The following is a 17,979-nucleotide window of genomic DNA, read 5'->3' on the forward strand; positions in this document are numbered from 1 at the left end:
TAATAATAGAAAGCACAGAGTGTAATCACTTAAAGCTTATAAAATAAGTTTGAAAGCTTTTGACAATAAAAAATGAAATGACTATCTGATGTGAAAGAAGTTTCACGCAGCGATGAAACCCACAAAAATACCCAGAAGGTTCACACTGTCAGCGTCTAAAACAGAATAATACAACATAAACATAGAGGATATTGGTTAATATGGTGACCAGAAACACAGCTCCAAATAAATGTTGCAATGTGTCAATAAACAATTGCAACATAATAGCTGCAACAACTTGTGAAGCCATAATATGTCATGGCTGTGTGTCTTTCAGCATTGATGGGAAGTTACTCTGCCCCAAAGTGGCCCAAAATAATTAAATATATTTAATCAAAACGAGAGGGGGAATTGTCATTCCAGGATAGAAAAACATGTTACAGCCACAGCCTTGGCTTGGAAGATATTCATGGGTGTTTGGAAAAAAACAATACATCAAAACATCATTATTATGTGAGTCAAGTAAATACAAAGTCCTGTCAAGGTAAAAACTGAAAAGCTTTGCCACTAAACATTACGAAGTAGGAATGATGATAAACAAATGGTGGTTAGGTTGGACACTTCAAATGTTCTTTCTTTCAGCTAATAGTAGGGACTTAAACAAATAAAACAACTCTCTTTACTCCCTTAATAGCTAAATCATTCGATGTCATGACGGCTTTCCCGTTATGCATTTAAGTTTGAAATGCATGTTACTAATAATTTCAATATATGTCTTACAATCAATGCCATACAATGCATTCAAAAAAGAAACACTGAAGAAAATCTGGCTACAGTAAAGAGCTACTGCACAACAATACAATATATTCAAACTAAAACTGTGTTTTAGTAATAGTGTTGCATATAATGAAAAGACAAGGCAACATGGGTATTTTATTGCTAAATAAACAAAACTAATAGATCATTTTGAAAACAAGGTTGGGGAGAATATAACAAAACAATAAAACATTGATCAATTAGACAGAACCCTGCACACATCCAAAGGGTCTTGAAGTAATCAAGAAACACACACGTCTTGATTCACATTAAATCTGATCTTGCAATATTGAAATGCAAATCCTGCTGTCCAATATGAATCACAGCTTTTATCAAAGACCTTTCATCGTTGGACTTTCATGCCCCGTCAGAAACTGACTTATTGGCTTCAGAAATGAGAAATATATTCCTCGTGGCCCCTGCTGTTTCATGATGTTCTGGTTGTTAGAACCCTCTTTGTGGAACTTTAAACCCAACATTTCAAGAACCAGACTATTAAATGTGTCTGTTAGTCATAGTTACCAATCCACCGAATCCTGTTTTCAGATGGGAACTTTTTTTTTCTCTTCCTTTTCTTCATACACATTCATATCTGATTGACACGTGTTTTTTTTGTTGCTCAGGTCAATTGGAATTTGAAGGGGAATAAATAAAGCAACAACAACTTCAGGTCTTCTTCAGCTTTTGACATCGTAAACCAAACATCACGGGGTAAAAGTAATGTTTTGATATCGGCTTATCATAGAGCATATATGCAATCTGTGAAATCAGGAACAGCCCCAAAAACTGTCTCACATTACTAACTAAAGACGAAAGCGTCTCAAGCTAAACCCTAATAAAGAAATACAGACGTACTGATCAGGAAAACTCGGATAATCTAGAGACATGTGTTTGGATGAATAGGTAATTGCTTCAGTGTACACCAGATGCAGCTGAAAATTCCATTAGGAAACGAACAGTCTCCAACCATCTGACTCAAAATATCCTGGAGTGAGTTTTCTCTCAGGTTGCAATGTGATCACAGAAAACCCAGGAAAAGGTCTGTGGTCTAGGTGAGAAAAGGCTTTAGCCAAGGTCACTTAGAGCTGTGTATGTCATCTAAACCAAATGAGAGGATCACCTCATTGAGGATCTCTAGTTATTTTTACTTGAGGTGTATGGGTGTCCTGCCAAAGGACAGATCATTAAGTCATTGAAAACCATACAAACCCCTCAGGAGGACATGATCATAATCCTCACGCTTAATTGGCAATCAGGTGGGTGTTAAAGCACTTGTTGGGAGACTATCCGTGCCACGATAGAAGTGTGTATAATCTCTCGATCTACATCAGAAGGATATTAACAGATGTGAAGCACCCCAAAACCGGGCTCAACCGATACATTATTCTTGCAGAGTGGCGTTAGCAGCAGTTGTCTTTTTATTTTTTTTCTGGAGTCCTTATTAAGCAAAAAACTGAGAAAGTTTCTTTCAAACTGGCAATATGGATCACTCATTTCTGCATTTGGTTCAAAGTATTAGCGATGAAAACTGTTATTCAAAACATTTATATTTCCTCTATCCGTGGTCTATTGATGGTGTAGTCATCTCAGCACAGGTGACTCTCTCCAGAGAATTAAAGAGCATAAACTGAATTTGCTGAAGAAGACTCAAACAGTAAGCAGACGTTCTGTGCGATGGTCGGATTTGACCCATGACGGTTGTTTTTGTAGAGTGGATGGCCTTAATTACTGTGGATGTAACATTAGAGCCTCTGGTGTACAGCTTTCTGTCTATGTCTTCTGTGTAGTCTGATACTTCCGTAGGTGGGGAGACTTTTTCTTTCAAGAGGACAATAAAATAAAGCACATGGTACAGGCATCAGAGTCCAGATTGAGATGCCGCCAGTGGGCCAGAAGATTGGAGCGCTGGGACTGAGCACCATCTAAATAACCCCTGCAAAGAGCTTGAGAAACCAATCTCTTTTTGTTGGGCTTTTGTAGTATAACATCTCTGTTTTGTCGCCGGCTCATTAAAATGCCCAGGACTGGACAAAGTGGAAACCAATGATGCTTGCTCAAGTTTGGCATTGATGTCTTTTAGAGTTAAAACCTCAAAATAAAAGCACAATTGAGCTAATGTGCCTCCGGCGAGAGGACAGAATTGATGAATTCAAGCAGAAACACAGTTGTATTGAATAACTTCACTTTTATGTGGATATATAAAAAATAAATGCTAGTCATGGGCCAGATTCTTATGACGGACATTAAAAGTATGTATACTTTTAAAATCCCTTTATTGAACATCTTCAAAGCATTAGCTTACATTCCTCACCCTTCTGTTTCTCAACTACATCATCTTCATCACTGCAGATGATTGCCAAGTAAACACTAAGATACTTCAAGCAGATCTGTTATTTTATTTTATTCCACTGTTGCTCATGGTTTGCGCTTTGCAGACTCCCTTGCCGGCCACTTCAAAGGCAGCTCCCTTGTAGGTTGCGACACATTGGCCGTCCGTGCGTAGGTCTGGCTGAATCTGCTCCCACACCTTCTTTTTGGGGTTCAGCTCTTTGTCTGGTTCACCTGCAAATCAAGAAGTCAGTTTAAAGCATTAGAAACTATTTTTTCCTCGTCATACATCACACATGCAGGATCTTTGTATTCAGGACTGCACTTGAAACAGTCATATCCGAAACACTGTTTTGATATATCCATGCCATTGATAGGACTTAACCTGGCTTCATGGATTTAAACTGAAGCAAATTCACATTGTGAGCAAATTACCATGATTCTTTAAGGCCAATTCTGATTTTATTCATCCCATGTGGAGTGTGAATAGTTTGACGTTCTCTCATGTTGATTGTCAGTATAGCTAAGAACAGTTTGTTCTTAGCTATAATTGAAAACATCTAAACCGAACTTCTCAGAATCAAAGAGAAAATAAATAAATATGGTCTCACTTCACAAAGACATAGTTTTTGATAATTTGTGAAAAATCATAACTGGTACTGGCTTCTGTCTGGTGTCAACTCTGCACAACCATCTCAGGGTGCGAGGACACCCCACATGACATTTACGACCCGAGAGTGCCAACAATCAGTTTGGATCAGAAGCGTGAAAGAGGTTTTGATGAGCAACTTGAGCTCATTCTTAAGTGAGAGCAGAATTACTGGGCCCCATTAGTTGTGGAAATGTGGGCAATTACAACCATGAGCCCACAGCAGCAGAGTGCCTGTAATTAAATCTGTACCACGGCTCTTTGGTTGGAGAAAAGAGGGAAAATAGGAGACAAAAAAATCTTTCACCTATTATTTCCTTTTATATGTACTTTAGGAAACCACCTCAGCGTATTGTTTTAAGCAAACAAAATCACGACAAATGAACCATCGTTGCACTAATCTCATTTAATTCAGTATCCATGAAAAATATTCTTGCCAAAGATGCCCCTTGAATTAAACCCATTTTAAAAAGTGTCTGGGACATGTGTACTGAACTGTGGGTACCTCATATCCTCCTCTTCCCTTTTTTCACAGGAAAACGTCCGTTTCGTTTTCTCAAAATAATACGAGAACAACAAGACCAATCTTCTTCTCATCACAAATATTCAGCCGTCTTAACTTTGATAATAAATGTGAGTTTTCAAAACTAGAGACTTAAAATCAAAACCACACTGGCCTGTTGTTTGCAGAGTTTGATTTTAAGCCACATTCAGGAAAGCTTGTGTTTGGAATAATTCCCAGGAGGGACCTAAACTCTTGTATAGTCTAGTTGATGTGTAAATTAGTAAGGAACAGGGCTTACATTAGTTGAACCTAACAAGACAGTTCTTGCTAGACACTTATCTTTCCGACTGACTATTTAAAGAGTAGGTTATATCCTTAGCAATGAGCATTGATTAGTCTGTCCAATCGGTAGTCACAGGCCATTTAGTCACCAACAAATAGAACGGAGTCCTTCAATGAGAGCTTTCAGTGAGGTCAGAGAACACATGATGACTGGAGTTGTTTCTGGCAGTGAGAAGCATAAAGAACACCCTTCCAGTTCCAAGTCAGAGGCATTTTGTGGAAACTAGGCTGGGAAATTCTTTCAGTGGGCTCAATTCCCAGCTATAGGGGAAGCAAAATCTGTTTTAGTGAAGACAGTAATCGGGTGCTGGTACCTGGGAAGCCCTGGAAAGTAACTCTGTCCCCTGGTGCTGCTCCACTTGGAGGATCGAGAATTTCGATCTTGTCTGGTGAGCTGGCACACATGACCATCGCCTGGGACACCACTCCTCTCATCTTGGCTGGCTTCAAGTTGCACATCAGGATTGCCATGCGGTTCTGCATCTGCACGGGGGACAGAAGGATACATTTATTTTTACAGCCAATATATGCTTGACTATAGAGAACAACAACAAATAATACCCATTTTACAAAAACACTTTCAACTGATGTGGTCTGACTGAGAATTCCATAATCCAATATAAACAATAATGCATGTTCCATCTCTCATCAATCGCTTCGTCCGAGATTTATTAGAGCTATATTTAATGTGGCACATAGCCACTTAATTATTTTATGATTAGCCTCTCTCATACTTGTATTGAACTTGTATAACATTTATTTTTTCACGAGTAACAAGAAACAGTTAACGAGAAAAGTAATGAGACTGTTTGTAGACCCACAAACAGCAGCAGCGGTCTGTCCTTTCTCATTGCAGTGAGAGAGCACTTAACTGTGCCACCAAACATCAACTGTTTTTAAGTAGCTAATGTCTAATATGTGTGCATGGAACAAACCTTTCCACTTACAATTATTTGTAAGGTGTAAGTCGGACAGGATTTGTTACACATGATTTCCGCAAGTATATGGCTCCATTTAGGAGCGATACACTGTGCGCATACATTGTAATGCACAAAGGCTCTTTGGTCTAAATGAAGAGACAAAGTCAGAAATACTGACAACCATAAATTACTTTGCTCCAGGAGGAAAAACATAAATGTGAAGCAAAAAAAAAAAAAAAAAAAAAAAAAAAAAACAGCATGGAGTTTATTTAGGATTTATTGGTCCATTTAATGTGACTTCGTTACTATGACCCTCGAGATCCATTAATGCACACGAACATATAGAGCACTGCTTGTGTTGTGAGTGGAAACAACTCTCAAATAGAGTCTCTGCAGGGATTCATAAAGTTATTAGGAAAATAAAAGTTGTATTGAAGTCTACATTTTCCTCACTCATAAAAGGAGATATTCTAGAAGGTCGGCAGATGTTGATTTTGACATCTACAAGCTTGTGTCCTGGAGCCTGATGTGACATTCATCAACAAGCTAAAACAGTGAATGTGTGTGAATCTCTACACATAATGTGGATTATTCTGATGTGGCCTGTCCATCATATGACTAGGTCTTTTGTATTGTTTTAGCTCGCTGTATATAATAACTGATTATATGAGTTGTACTGTACCTGGTCCAGGGGTATGTGCTTGACTAGCCCGCTGACCACCGTCCTGGGAGAAGCCTCTCCCACATCCACCTGCTCCACATACAAACTGTCGGCATCTGGGTGCTTCTCGGCTGTGATTATACGTCCAACGCGCATGTCCAGACGAGACACGTCCACCGTGGCGTCTTCTTGGCTGGGGGCCGCCTGCTTCTTCTCTGCTTTCTCCCCTCCTGGCATAAAATAAAGATGATTGTTGTAAACACATCTTACATCATTTAAGTATTTATTTGCAATTACTCTTCGTCATTTCAATGAATGCGTAATAGAAAAGTGTGGTTGGGTGCACTTTTAGCACAGACAGTAGCTATCCATCATGTGTTGAGGGAAGGTCTGCTACACGAAGAGAGGCATCTGTGAGAGTTTTCATGCTATTAACTTCAAATGTGCATGATATTAAACGGAAATGTTTGTTTAAAAGCATTGACAATATTTTAGCCAACTGGTATTGTTCCAAGGGAAATTATTAAAAAACAAATCATAGTTGAAGCAATACTGGGCATCTGTCTGGAATCCATTTTAATTTCCTCCCATAAATGACATAAAACCACCAATGACAGGCCCCGGGGCTGCACTTTTTCGCCTCTTCCCAGAAATGCGGGGCACAAACCTTGACTAAATGAGTGTACCAATACGCATTTTTGGGCAAGTGCTTCGTGATCCAATGACATAGAATACGCAGAATAGCAGATGCTTCCTCCCGAGAGACAGAGTACCTTTCACTCGCCTGGTCTGCTTACACATTCATTCCAGTGGGTTGCACTGATCAAATGACCACACAGTCTTTAATCATTCCTCTGAACCGACACCAGTTCTGATGAATATGAAATCCAATCCCTGCCTTTGATATTCTACTTTTCTCCTCTGTTTAATCAATGCTCGGCTGCGATGACAGCACTGCGACATAAAACATTACCGACGTCACTACGGTTATACATGGGTTTGAATTAGGTGAGAACACAGTTACATTAATGTCTGAGGAAACCAATATTTTAACATGTACAACACCGTAGGAAGAGGAAGATGCAACGCTCATTAACAGCTTCCTAACATCTGGATGTAAGAAATGCCAGACTGTCAAATTCTTAAAACTTGTTTCTTTCGCTTTCTGAATTATAACCTCGTAAAAACATCCAGTGCTAATCATTCCCTGTCTATGCCCGACAGTCCTTCTGATGATGAAGACCTCAAATAGCCTATTGCAGAAAGTGAAAAAGAGAGTGATTTACTGCAAATAATTGAAATTCTCTGGCAAGGATTTTCTTGTTTTGTATTCGAAACTTATAAATGTAAAACAGTTTAACGGCATCATATTTGACCCAAAGGGATACTTTGGTTGTATGATGGCTTCTAGAAGGACACATCCACTAAACATTAAATCATTCCCAAATTGGATTCCATTACTGGTGACATTAGACAAGGACGTCTCTTTACAAACGCAGCTTAGAAATCATAAAAGTCCACAACAAATGAAGCTTTACTAAAAGTCTGATGCCCAGAGATCATGGATCCATTAAGAGGTCGATATTGCTGCCATACATTCATTATCACCTGAAATTCAAGTGGAAAAACATTTCTTTTGGAGAAAGCCAATTGACTTTTGAAGAACAGAGTTCATCTATCCAACTGTTGATGGGGGAAAAAAAAAGAGATGCCAAACAAAACCTTAAAGGAAGAGTGAGTCGGACTTGTGGGTTGCAGTTCATAAATCCAACATTCGAAGTTGATGAAATAGGAATATATGTAGTTGTGAGAGGTCAACTGTATGGCTTTAATATAGTGCTGAAAATGAAATAGATGAAAAACTGAAACTGAACTACATGATACAAATGTTGATTTATGACACATCTAAAAGATATTTAATAACATTTTATTGCATGTGAAAACTTCAAAAGATTCAATATAAAACACTGAAATGTGCCTTCATTTTGTTCTCTCTCCAGCGGTTACCTTTTTTCTCTGGCTTCTTCTTTTTACCCTCATCTCTGGGAGAGGGGCTTTGGATGGCAGCAGCAGGGGAAGCAGAGGCTGCTGGTCCAGAGGGTTTAGGAGGGGCGGGCTTCGAAATGCACTCAACACTGTTATCACTGGCTGGCATGGCTATCGCACGCACTACAGGAGGGAACACAGGGAAAAGGTCAGTCGAAAAACATGATTAAATAGTGATCAAAGTCGCTGTCTGAAAGACTTTTTCTTAAATTTCTCTGACAACTGATATTCTCGGCTCGCAGTGTCCAAAATGTTGTGTGAAAGTATAAAAAGACATGAGCATAGAAGTTCTGAGGTGAAAAAGATAATTTGCGTAACAAATACACAAGGTACACTACTTGGTATGCACAGAGCTGGTTGCATCAACATGGTACAATGAAATGATACAGAGGGAGATTTATTTACACACCCAGTGGGAGGACTGCTCTTCTGATGCAAACAGTTTAGATGGGGGAAATGACACACTGTCCAAGTTGATGGAAACAAGGAAATGGAGCCATAAAGCAGGGAACAATGTCCTACAATAACTCTCCAGGAAAAAAAATAACCCCTCATTTAAGGCGCCTGATGCTTGAATTCCTACAAAAATCCAGTGCCTGTCTGACAAACATCGGTCTGCAGGCACACCACCGTCGCCATAATGCTTTTAATCACCGTAATTCTATGTTAGGACCTAAGCTCAGGACCTTTCCGGTTTACCTTGGAATTACGGGCAACAAGCTCTTAAACTCTTGACAGTCCCCTTAACTTTGCTGCGAGGTTATATAGTTGCACCCTTATATCAAACTACGTTATTGTGGATGTCCTGTGAATTATTGTATTCATGCATCTTTGGAAACATTAGGATCTTGACTAGAATTTTTTAATAAAGCTGCATATTGTTGTATTCGAAATGACCGTGTAAAGTAAAAACAGCTCACTAGTAGTGATGAAGTCATAGAGAACCAGACCCCTCTGGTCTACAGAGGTTTCTTTTAGCCTCATACAGATCATAGTTTGGGTTTTCTGACCCTGACTTAGCATCTGGTTGGTGAACACAATGAAGCATTTAGCAGGTAAAGAGACATAAACAGATATATGTAAATCAGGTGTTGGGGGAGACCAAAACTGAGGAGCTTAAAAAAAAAAAAAAGATTTGTATTTGTCACATGGCCAGAAACTCGTTACCAAATGAATGCCTATGTTACTCCATGTATGCTGGCTGTGTACATAGAAAACTATTTTCAATTATGTTTGCCATGCCTTGTTTGGACAATGCTAGTCTTCAACTCAACTCAAATGCTGTTTAAGTTATTTTGACACAGTTTTTACTTCTTTGTTCCAGAGGTTTTGTTTTTCTCAAGGCACTATTATATTCATATTAAATGTGTTTTGCCTTCTCAATAACAAATCAGCAAAGCTGACTGAAAATGCTTTCAAAAAGTTCTTATTTATCCATGTTTTGATTAGACCATTTAATGCCACCTTAAAGCCATTGAAAGAAAACCCCCAAAAATAAACATGACAATTAGAAACACAGCCTGTGGTATATTGGAAAGCATTCCTTCTAAGTTCCAACACTAACATGGTGGGTCTTTTTGAATAGGTTAAATTGCTTATTTCTTCCAGCCCTCCTTTATTCCTGCAGCATCTTTCTGGAAAACATTACATGTGTGTTAATGATCTGAGCCGTTTGCCCTTGAATGTCAGACGCACAAAGCTGACAGGCATGTTGTCCCCATCACTGTAATGGGGATTCTTGAAGCACTATGGCTGCTTATAATAAAACATAAATAAAAAAGCAGAAATTAAAAGAGCTAGTTGTAATGGGTTGAGGCAACAATGCAAAAGATGCTGTCATTGATAGCAAACCAAACAATGCTATAATGAGCAACAGCTGACATTGAATGTTCCTAATGTCACACAACCGCTTCTATAACTAGATATGAAGGCGATCAACATCAAGGTCTTTTAAAAGACAAACAAACATTTCATCCTTGATGGAAGATTTTGCTGGGAACCAAACCCAACATACCTCCCCTCTTCTTTTCTTTTTCCAGCAGCTGGTTTTTGAGTTCCTCAATATCATTCTTCAGTTTGGCATTCTCCACCATTAGCTTCTTCTCTTCTCTGACACTGGCCTGGACGACTGCAGGAACACAAAGTATTGTTAGCTCTTAGACTGGAATGAAACTTCAGTATCCCACAGGACATTGTCAGAACTGCTGAACTAGTACAAATACAATATTGACTAAAACATAGTGACTATCACAATCTATATTGTATTTCTTTTGAAGTTAATGAATCCCAAAAAGTTGTCCGTGAATCCACTTGTTGGATCCCCAAGGAGTCTTAAATGACAGTAAAACATCCGTCCTTACTCCTTTAGAATAATTAATATGTGACCCATTGTGCATATGATACAATTGTGATTGTACAAGATCATAGAGATTATTCCAAGTGCTTTATAATTTACACAACTGCAACAGAAACATCTGCTCTCTTATTATATTATGTAAAAAAAGAAAAGGACGGAACTCGACCTAATAACATGTTTGAAACATTTATAAATCAATTCTTTTGTGTATGGAATATAGTTGGCTCATTTGGCCACATCAAGATTAGAAATACCATGGGAAATGGTTTTAAGATTGATAATTTGTGTAAATCTAAGTGCACTTTCCCAAATAACTGGGGCCTCAGGTATCATAAAACTGCTCGTAGTCCAACAGGGATCTCAGTCTTTAAATCATGAGACTGTGAATCATGCACGCAAGCAGTTCTTCAGCCCAAAACTATGTCACTCCTAGAGCCAATACAGAAATGAATTATGTACTACAACTGAACACAGGACTTTTTGCACAGAAATATAGACAAATTCAGAAACACAACTTCATAATTCATATTCAACTGTGATATATATTAATTTGTTGTAAGACTGTCACAATGTATTGGCCATAATCAGCTTACAAAATGTTCTATGTATAAGCAATTTAGTGTCTGGTTGTGCAAGTTCAAGTATGTCTCCTACCAGCTTTCTCCTTCAGCAGCTGGACTTGTTGTTTCAGGTACTCGATAATCTGGTCCGCCTCAGACGCCCGCTGCTCCAGCCTCAACAAAGGATTGTGACTTGACATCTTGGACAAGGAGCGAACTAAAAACCTAACAGACAAAAAGGCATTCAGCAATCTCAGTACTACAAAAAGCTAGATATTAGAGCTGCAGAATATATTGAACTGATAACATTTACACTAAAACATGTAGGGGCAAATTATGCAATATCTTTATGGGTTTTATAGATGGAGGATCTTTCCTTTTGTGTGTGTTCATGCATCAAACTCACAAGAAAAATTAATACTTAGAAAATGATCCTATTTCATGAAATTTCAAGTTTACGCAAGTGACACATTGTAAAAAGAAATGGTATTCTAAAGTACTATGTTGAACATCTACAAAGATACATGTTTGGAGTTACAAGGTCTGCATTCCAGTACAACGCAACCACAAACTACAGCTCTGAACTGACCACTGAGTTAAGTCAACTCCTCTCCAACAGTCGCAACAAAAACATCTCATTTCTGCAAAGGTGCTATGGGTTGCAGGGCTGCTCTATATGACTGCATTTCCTATTTTGTTCAACATATAATATACTGCCGCTTCATTTATGGACATTGTATATTCCAAAAGCAAAATCTAGACACTGCGGATGATATGTTCCAAAATGTCTGACAACAATCCTGATCTTACATGTTTTCCATGTGCAGTTCCAGAAGGTATAAACCATGTCTTAATAGATGTTTAATATATTTTGGCTGGTTTCCCAAAGTGACCAAATCTGACCTTTGTCTACAATGCATGCTGAGAGATAACAGAAGAACATATGTTGCTTATCATAAACATTAGAAAATGAATCAGTAAATCTTGTTTCCAGATTAATTTCATTTGAAAGCCAAATTCTTGGATGAATTCCTGTCTGTCTTTCGTGGTAACAAGTGTAAAGAAGTGAAATTCACCACAACTTAATTTGCATTCAGTTTTGGACATTAAGTTCAAAAAGGTTCAGCCACTTTCGGGGCCACTCGACTAAATCACAACTAGACACCAGTTTGGGTTTTGGAGTAATGTTCCTTTACCATGGCTTGGCAAATTACTTAAAATAATTAATTTAAAAAAAACAGGAAAAGAAGGATTTTTACAAGGCTGAGGCATGGAGAAGAAAACTTCATCCACATATTACAGGGAGGCGCTGGAAAACAACAGCTGGCCCGAGATAAAAACAAAATGTTGGGGGATGAGGAAATTAGAAACACAAAAGAGCTGGAGTTGATAAAATCAAGGATCAAAGCATTGCTTTTTGAGACACCAAATTGATTTAAACAGGACCAGTGGTGGAGTAATGACAAGAGCCACAAAAAGGCTGATCTCATTTGGATAACCCCTGAAAATGAGTCCTGGGGTCGAGGTCTGTACTGCAGCATAAAGACATAAAGGGGTCAATTCAGCTTTACATTTCAAATGGAAATAGCTAAAAGTGTAAAGAACTTTAAAGTGATGTGGGTTTTCAGCAGCCTCGATGGGGCCTTTTACCTATCTTTACTGTATGGAAGTGAACATGTCTGTTTGATACATCTCCTGTTTTGCAAGTGGACAACACTAGCAGGTTAACTGTGCCTAATAGGGGGCAGCTGGTGCTCAAATAGAGGTGTTTGCCTAAAAAAGGCATAGCTGACTGGTTTGCTTAGTCAACAGTTCTCCACACAAACGTTTTATGTCTACATTCATTATAAAATTAAAATATCAATACTACTGCAAAGCTATTCACAGAAAAAACAGGTGGTTTGAAACAGATCTGTTAAATTTAACAACCAACTTTCTCTGGTATGGTGGTGAGCAGATCCACCAAGGTACAAGTGTTTGCTCTTTTCATGCTTCAGTCCCGAAGAAATAAACTATGAGAACACTTAACTACCTGTCTGCCAACCAGAGCATTGTAAACGAAACAGAGAACAGTATGCCAGCACCACCTGAAGGCATTAGAGGGATCTACACATCTTAACTTAAAAGATGACGCGCAGGCTTCAGCAGCAACCTTGTCAGTGATTTTCAGGAGGAATTATACTCTTCCATCTCATAATTGCCTTTAATTGTTTTTCAGAATGCATATGCAAAAATAACAGAGAGAGACTATAATAATTGAGACACCATGTCAGAGTTTGACATTGCAGAAGTCAATTTGATAACCATTGTAACATGCCGGCAACTTAGTCACATGCATATGGCATTTCATAAAAATGATTAATACAGGACATTCATAACTGACAAAAATATAAACAAAAAAAATTACTGTCTATGTTAACAAAATAGTGAGGCTCTAATTATCTATACAATATCATTATACTGTCGAGTGCCCATTGTGATTTTTTGTATTTCCATATTTTCTTAATTGTTGAGAAGAGTACTGCTGAAAGGATTGGATCACGGAAAACAAATTAATGTATGTTAATTAAAAAACGACTTGAAAAACTTGTTATACACATTCCAATCATGCAGCTTACAGTGCGTTTGTATTCTGGGTGCTAATATGTGAGGCTTTACTTCATTTGTTCTGTTTTATATCACCACATTTTATTTGGTTTTGACAAAATCGGCAAATGAATGGATGTAAACTGGTTGTTGGCTACAGTCCACTAACTAACTACTAGCTAGCTAGCTAGCTACTTGGTTATATACAGTCTATTGCTTATAGCTAGAAAACAACACAAAGACTAAAGCACGGAATCACTTGCAAATACAGCAATCAAACTACAATAATTTCATGTTGGGTAAGTTAATGTTAATCACAAAACAAAAAAATGGAGCCACTAACAGCTAGCTAGTTGTCAGTGAAATCCGTGAGCTGTATGAGTCGGTTCAGCTCACATGGAACTTGCACCTTTAACAACGCTGGACTTTGGGCTAACGCTCATGTAGCTTAGCTAGCACAGACAAACCACTCGCGAGGCGGTTGGTTAGAGCTTATCGGTTAGTTAAAGACAAAATAAAAAAAGGTTTGTGCAACTTACATGGACTCTGAAGCGCAACCCCAGCACGTTTCAGGGAGAGGTGGGGGCTCGACAGCTGGCAGCACGGACTCCTGCTCCAGCTAGCTAGCTGACAGACAGACTCGAGGACCCGCTGTTAGATCTCTGCAGCATCCGGATTTGAAGCCGCTCCGTAGACTTTTCATCGGTGGGCGACAGCCGTATCTTCTATAGATCGTACACCGTCGCAGCATGTTAGGAGGCGACGGATAACGCCTGTGTGTGATCACTACAATGCTAAACCAACCGTTTAAACAAATACGGGTAAAACATTATAATTCCTTAACAACCTTGTTGAGGTTTTTGAAACAACTCCGTTTGGTTAATTGTCATATTTTTTTCGTTTGTTCCGCGTACTACTTTGTCGCGCACAAATTACGTCATTGATCACGTTCACTCAGCTGTTCCCATCACATCGCAGAGGCAGGAAACGAATTCATTTCAAGTATTTTAATACTATTTTCAAGTTAATTCCGCCGACATGGCCGTACAGCTTTACCATTAAACGTGAGTAGACTCGTTTTTTGGATGCGATGCACATTAGTAATGTAATGCACATTATTAATGCACATAACGTTATTGTTTTCCTATCCGGTCCAATGAGGAACTTAACATTATTTTCATAATATAGCTAATCTCGCAGAGTGGGTTTATCTGCAGCATCACTATGGACATTGTGCCTTTTTGTTTCCAAAGTCAATGTAAAACTATATGGTGTGAATCCCGGTATACGACTTACATGTATTACTCACTAGTACTTGCAATGACAGTTAACCTGTCACGTGCTCTAATGGTGGTCTATGCCTCAGCCAGGGTTTTGTTAATGTTTTTACAATCCACCGGATGGTATGGCATACATGAGAATATGATTTACCATGCCATGGCGATGATCACAATGTACTGCTCATTAATACATGTATATTATTCAAAAATCACGTTGAAGTCTCTCTCCCATCATCAGTGCTTCAAGCCAGTGGCAAGATGAGGCCCCTCAAAGACGCCCAGCTGGGGGCCTTCACCTTCTTTGCCTCAGCTCTCCCTCATGATGTCTGTGGGAGCAATGGCCTCCCTCTCACCCCCAACTCCATCAAAATCCTGGGACGTTTCCAGTTCCTCAAAACCATCACTCACCCCAGACTCTGCCAATATGTGGACATGTCTCGAGGGAAACACGGTATGACTTTCTGTTCTGTCTTGCCCTTTTGTAAGGGGTCTATTTTATTTGGGCAAACAAAGTAGAACCTGGGTATTTATTAACTTTCCAAGCTGGTGATGGTAGTCTTGTTTCATCCTGTTGTTATGTGTGGAATGCATGTTTGCTGTGATTAACAAGCAATGAGTCTGTTGTTAATTGTTTACATAAAGCTTTGTATTTACAACTGGTGAACATAATAATACAGTGTAGGTCTGCATTTTATTGTAGTCCAACAACACAACACCACAAGTTACAATTCCAATATGTTGTCAGCTGATTACAGCTAAAGTTTTCAACCTTTTGCCACCTGGAACAGTCACACCAAATTTAGTCCCTGGTTCCTCAGGTTAAAATGCAAGTTTAGTTCCTCAGATCCTCAAAATGTTTTTGGTCCCTTGGGAAAGTTCATGTAGTGAGAAAAAAAACCCTTCTCAGATGGGTATTGTTTTGTACTGCATTACTGTATATCATAGAAATATGAAAACAACATAAATTCATTACATTTTTTAATCTTTAAAGTGTGTTTTCACCTTGCTCTACAGAACGGCTGATTGTTGTTGCTGAACACTTTGAAAGCAGTTTAAGTGACTTCCAAAAACAGGGGAAAACACCGAGGTGAGATTCTTTTTTAAATTTTTTTTAAAATCCTCATATTCTGAAGTAATTACAGTGCCAGTGATGAACCCATTTTGTTTTCTCACTGTCTTTTCTCTGACCCAGTCACTACTTGGTTTGATACAAGCTGTTGGGTATTTGTTTTTCTTTTTAGCCCAGAGAAGGTGCTGCAGATAGCCTATGAGGTCCTTGAAGGTCTGGAGTTTATGAACAAACATGGTATGGTGCACAGAGCCCTCAGCGCACACAATGTGCTCATGGACTGCAAGGTAAAATTGTACTGACTTATGTATGTCTATCTTTAAGGGGCTGAAAGTCTGTCTAATTAAAAGACTATGATATGATTGCTTAATGTCATACTGTCACTGTAAAATAGATTTGTTTTGTTCTTCAAAGGGGAATGTCAAGCTGGTAAAGTTTGGCCTTTATCACATGACTGATCATGGGGCCGATGTAGATTTTCCCATTGGGTACGTCTTTTTCTCCTCATTCATCACAGAGAAAGGTCCATTAGCGCTCTGGAACTCTTTAACTGTTGGCACTGAGCTATGTGCACCGTCTGTTCAGGTCAAAGTTTCACTTGTGTCTGTTTGCTGTTAGTCAAATCATAAAAAAGACAATTGACCATAACATTGACGCATAATGAGCCATGGCTTTTTCAGGGAAATCAGCTTTTGAGGCATCAAAATGGCTTCCTGCTTTAGAAACTGTAACAAATCGTTGGACTTTTATCCTAATCCGAAAGACCTTTGGGTTCTATCAAGTATCTCTGTGTAATATCCTTTTGCGAATTGAAAAGAGGAATGATGGCACATGCCATGACTATCAATAGTATCTGGATGAAAAAAATAATAATAAATGTAACTGTTAAATAGCTATACGCATTCTCAGAACTGAATGACAGAAATGTGAGCAATATCAACACTTTTCATGAAATTCATTTTGGAAGATAATATTATGTATTCATTTAGAATATGGAGTTGACATTATTGAAACCTAATAATTCAAAAAAGCTGACAAATGAATGAAAAACTATGACGGGATGTTTCTAGATTGACCGTATGAACCAGTAATTCGTCATAGTGTTTGATTTTATAGGGAATGCTGGATATCCACATTATTTAGAGGCTGACAAAGTACTGTGCTTATCTGCCATGTGAATATGACCTCAGGTACCCATCATACCTTGCTCCAGAGGTGATCGCTCAGGGCTCCTTCCACACCAGTGACTCTTCCCACGATGAAACTCCTCTGCCTTCAGGACCCAAAACTGATGTCTGGTCGCTTGGGGTTTTGTTGTTTGAATTATGTGCTGTAAGAATCCTTTTAAGAACCTCTTCACACAAGAACAAGACGCTCATACAAGATGTTTTGATGCTGTTTGGGCTAGCCTGAACTTAAGCTGCATGGATCATTTGCCCCATAAAGTCTAATGCTGTGAATCAATTACAGGGTCGACGACTACTGCAGAATATTGATATTAGTGAGAGATTGAAATTCATCTTAACCTTGGGTAAGTAAAAAGGACATAATCAATCTAAGTACTGAGCAATATGCGCCTTAATTCAATTAGGCTGACACTGTGATATTGTTTGTCATTCTCAGGTTGCATAGACGACATTGTCACTGTCCTTGCTGAGGAACATGGTTGCCTGGATGCCATCAAGGTGAAGTCAAAATCATTGGCAGCCTGGATCTAAGTTAATAATATAGACAATAATACATAAAGACATGTTAATGGTATTTTTTTAAGGAACAAGCTTTTAGACATTACTCAAAAATGATGTTGCATTATTGGCATCACACTAATATATATATATATATATATATATATATATATATATATATATATATATATATAACG

At 38.5% G+C, this 17,979-nt stretch overlaps 2 protein-coding genes across 2 annotated transcripts in view; one reads left to right on the top strand and one right to left on the bottom strand.

Annotated features, from left to right (window-relative positions):
• Positions 1 to 3,018: 3,018 nt before the first annotated feature.
• Positions 3,019 to 14,359, bottom strand: aimp1a (aminoacyl tRNA synthetase complex interacting multifunctional protein 1a). Its single transcript, XM_079219841.1, has 7 exons — positions 14,288 to 14,359; positions 11,257 to 11,387; positions 10,261 to 10,374; positions 8,208 to 8,369; positions 6,222 to 6,430; positions 4,934 to 5,102; positions 3,019 to 3,357 (listed from the first exon to the last, which is right to left on the bottom strand). Coding segments are annotated over exons 1-7 (954 nt in total). The 5' UTR covers positions 14,290 to 14,359; the 3' UTR covers positions 3,019 to 3,190.
• A 927-nt stretch (positions 14,360 to 15,286) lies between these two features.
• Positions 15,287 to 17,979, top strand: part of tbck (TBC1 domain containing kinase) — a gene marked incomplete at its 5' end in the record, with an annotated part of 38,366 nt that continues 35,673 nt past the window's right edge. Inside the window, 7 exons of the mRNA XM_079219366.1 lie at positions 15,287 to 15,479; positions 16,043 to 16,115; positions 16,270 to 16,384; positions 16,512 to 16,585; positions 17,288 to 17,429; positions 17,568 to 17,628; positions 17,721 to 17,782. Of these exons, the coding sequence (XP_079075492.1) occupies positions 15,287 to 15,479; positions 16,043 to 16,115; positions 16,270 to 16,384; positions 16,512 to 16,585; positions 17,288 to 17,429; positions 17,568 to 17,628; positions 17,721 to 17,782 (720 nt within the window). The remainder of the gene's footprint in view (positions 15,480 to 16,042; positions 16,116 to 16,269; positions 16,385 to 16,511; positions 16,586 to 17,287; positions 17,430 to 17,567; positions 17,629 to 17,720; positions 17,783 to 17,979) is intronic.

Source organism: Taurulus bubalis (assembly GCF_910589615.1).
Source record: "Taurulus bubalis genome assembly, chromosome: 6".
NCBI classification, from domain to species: domain Eukaryota; kingdom Metazoa; phylum Chordata; class Actinopteri; order Perciformes; family Cottidae; genus Taurulus; species Taurulus bubalis.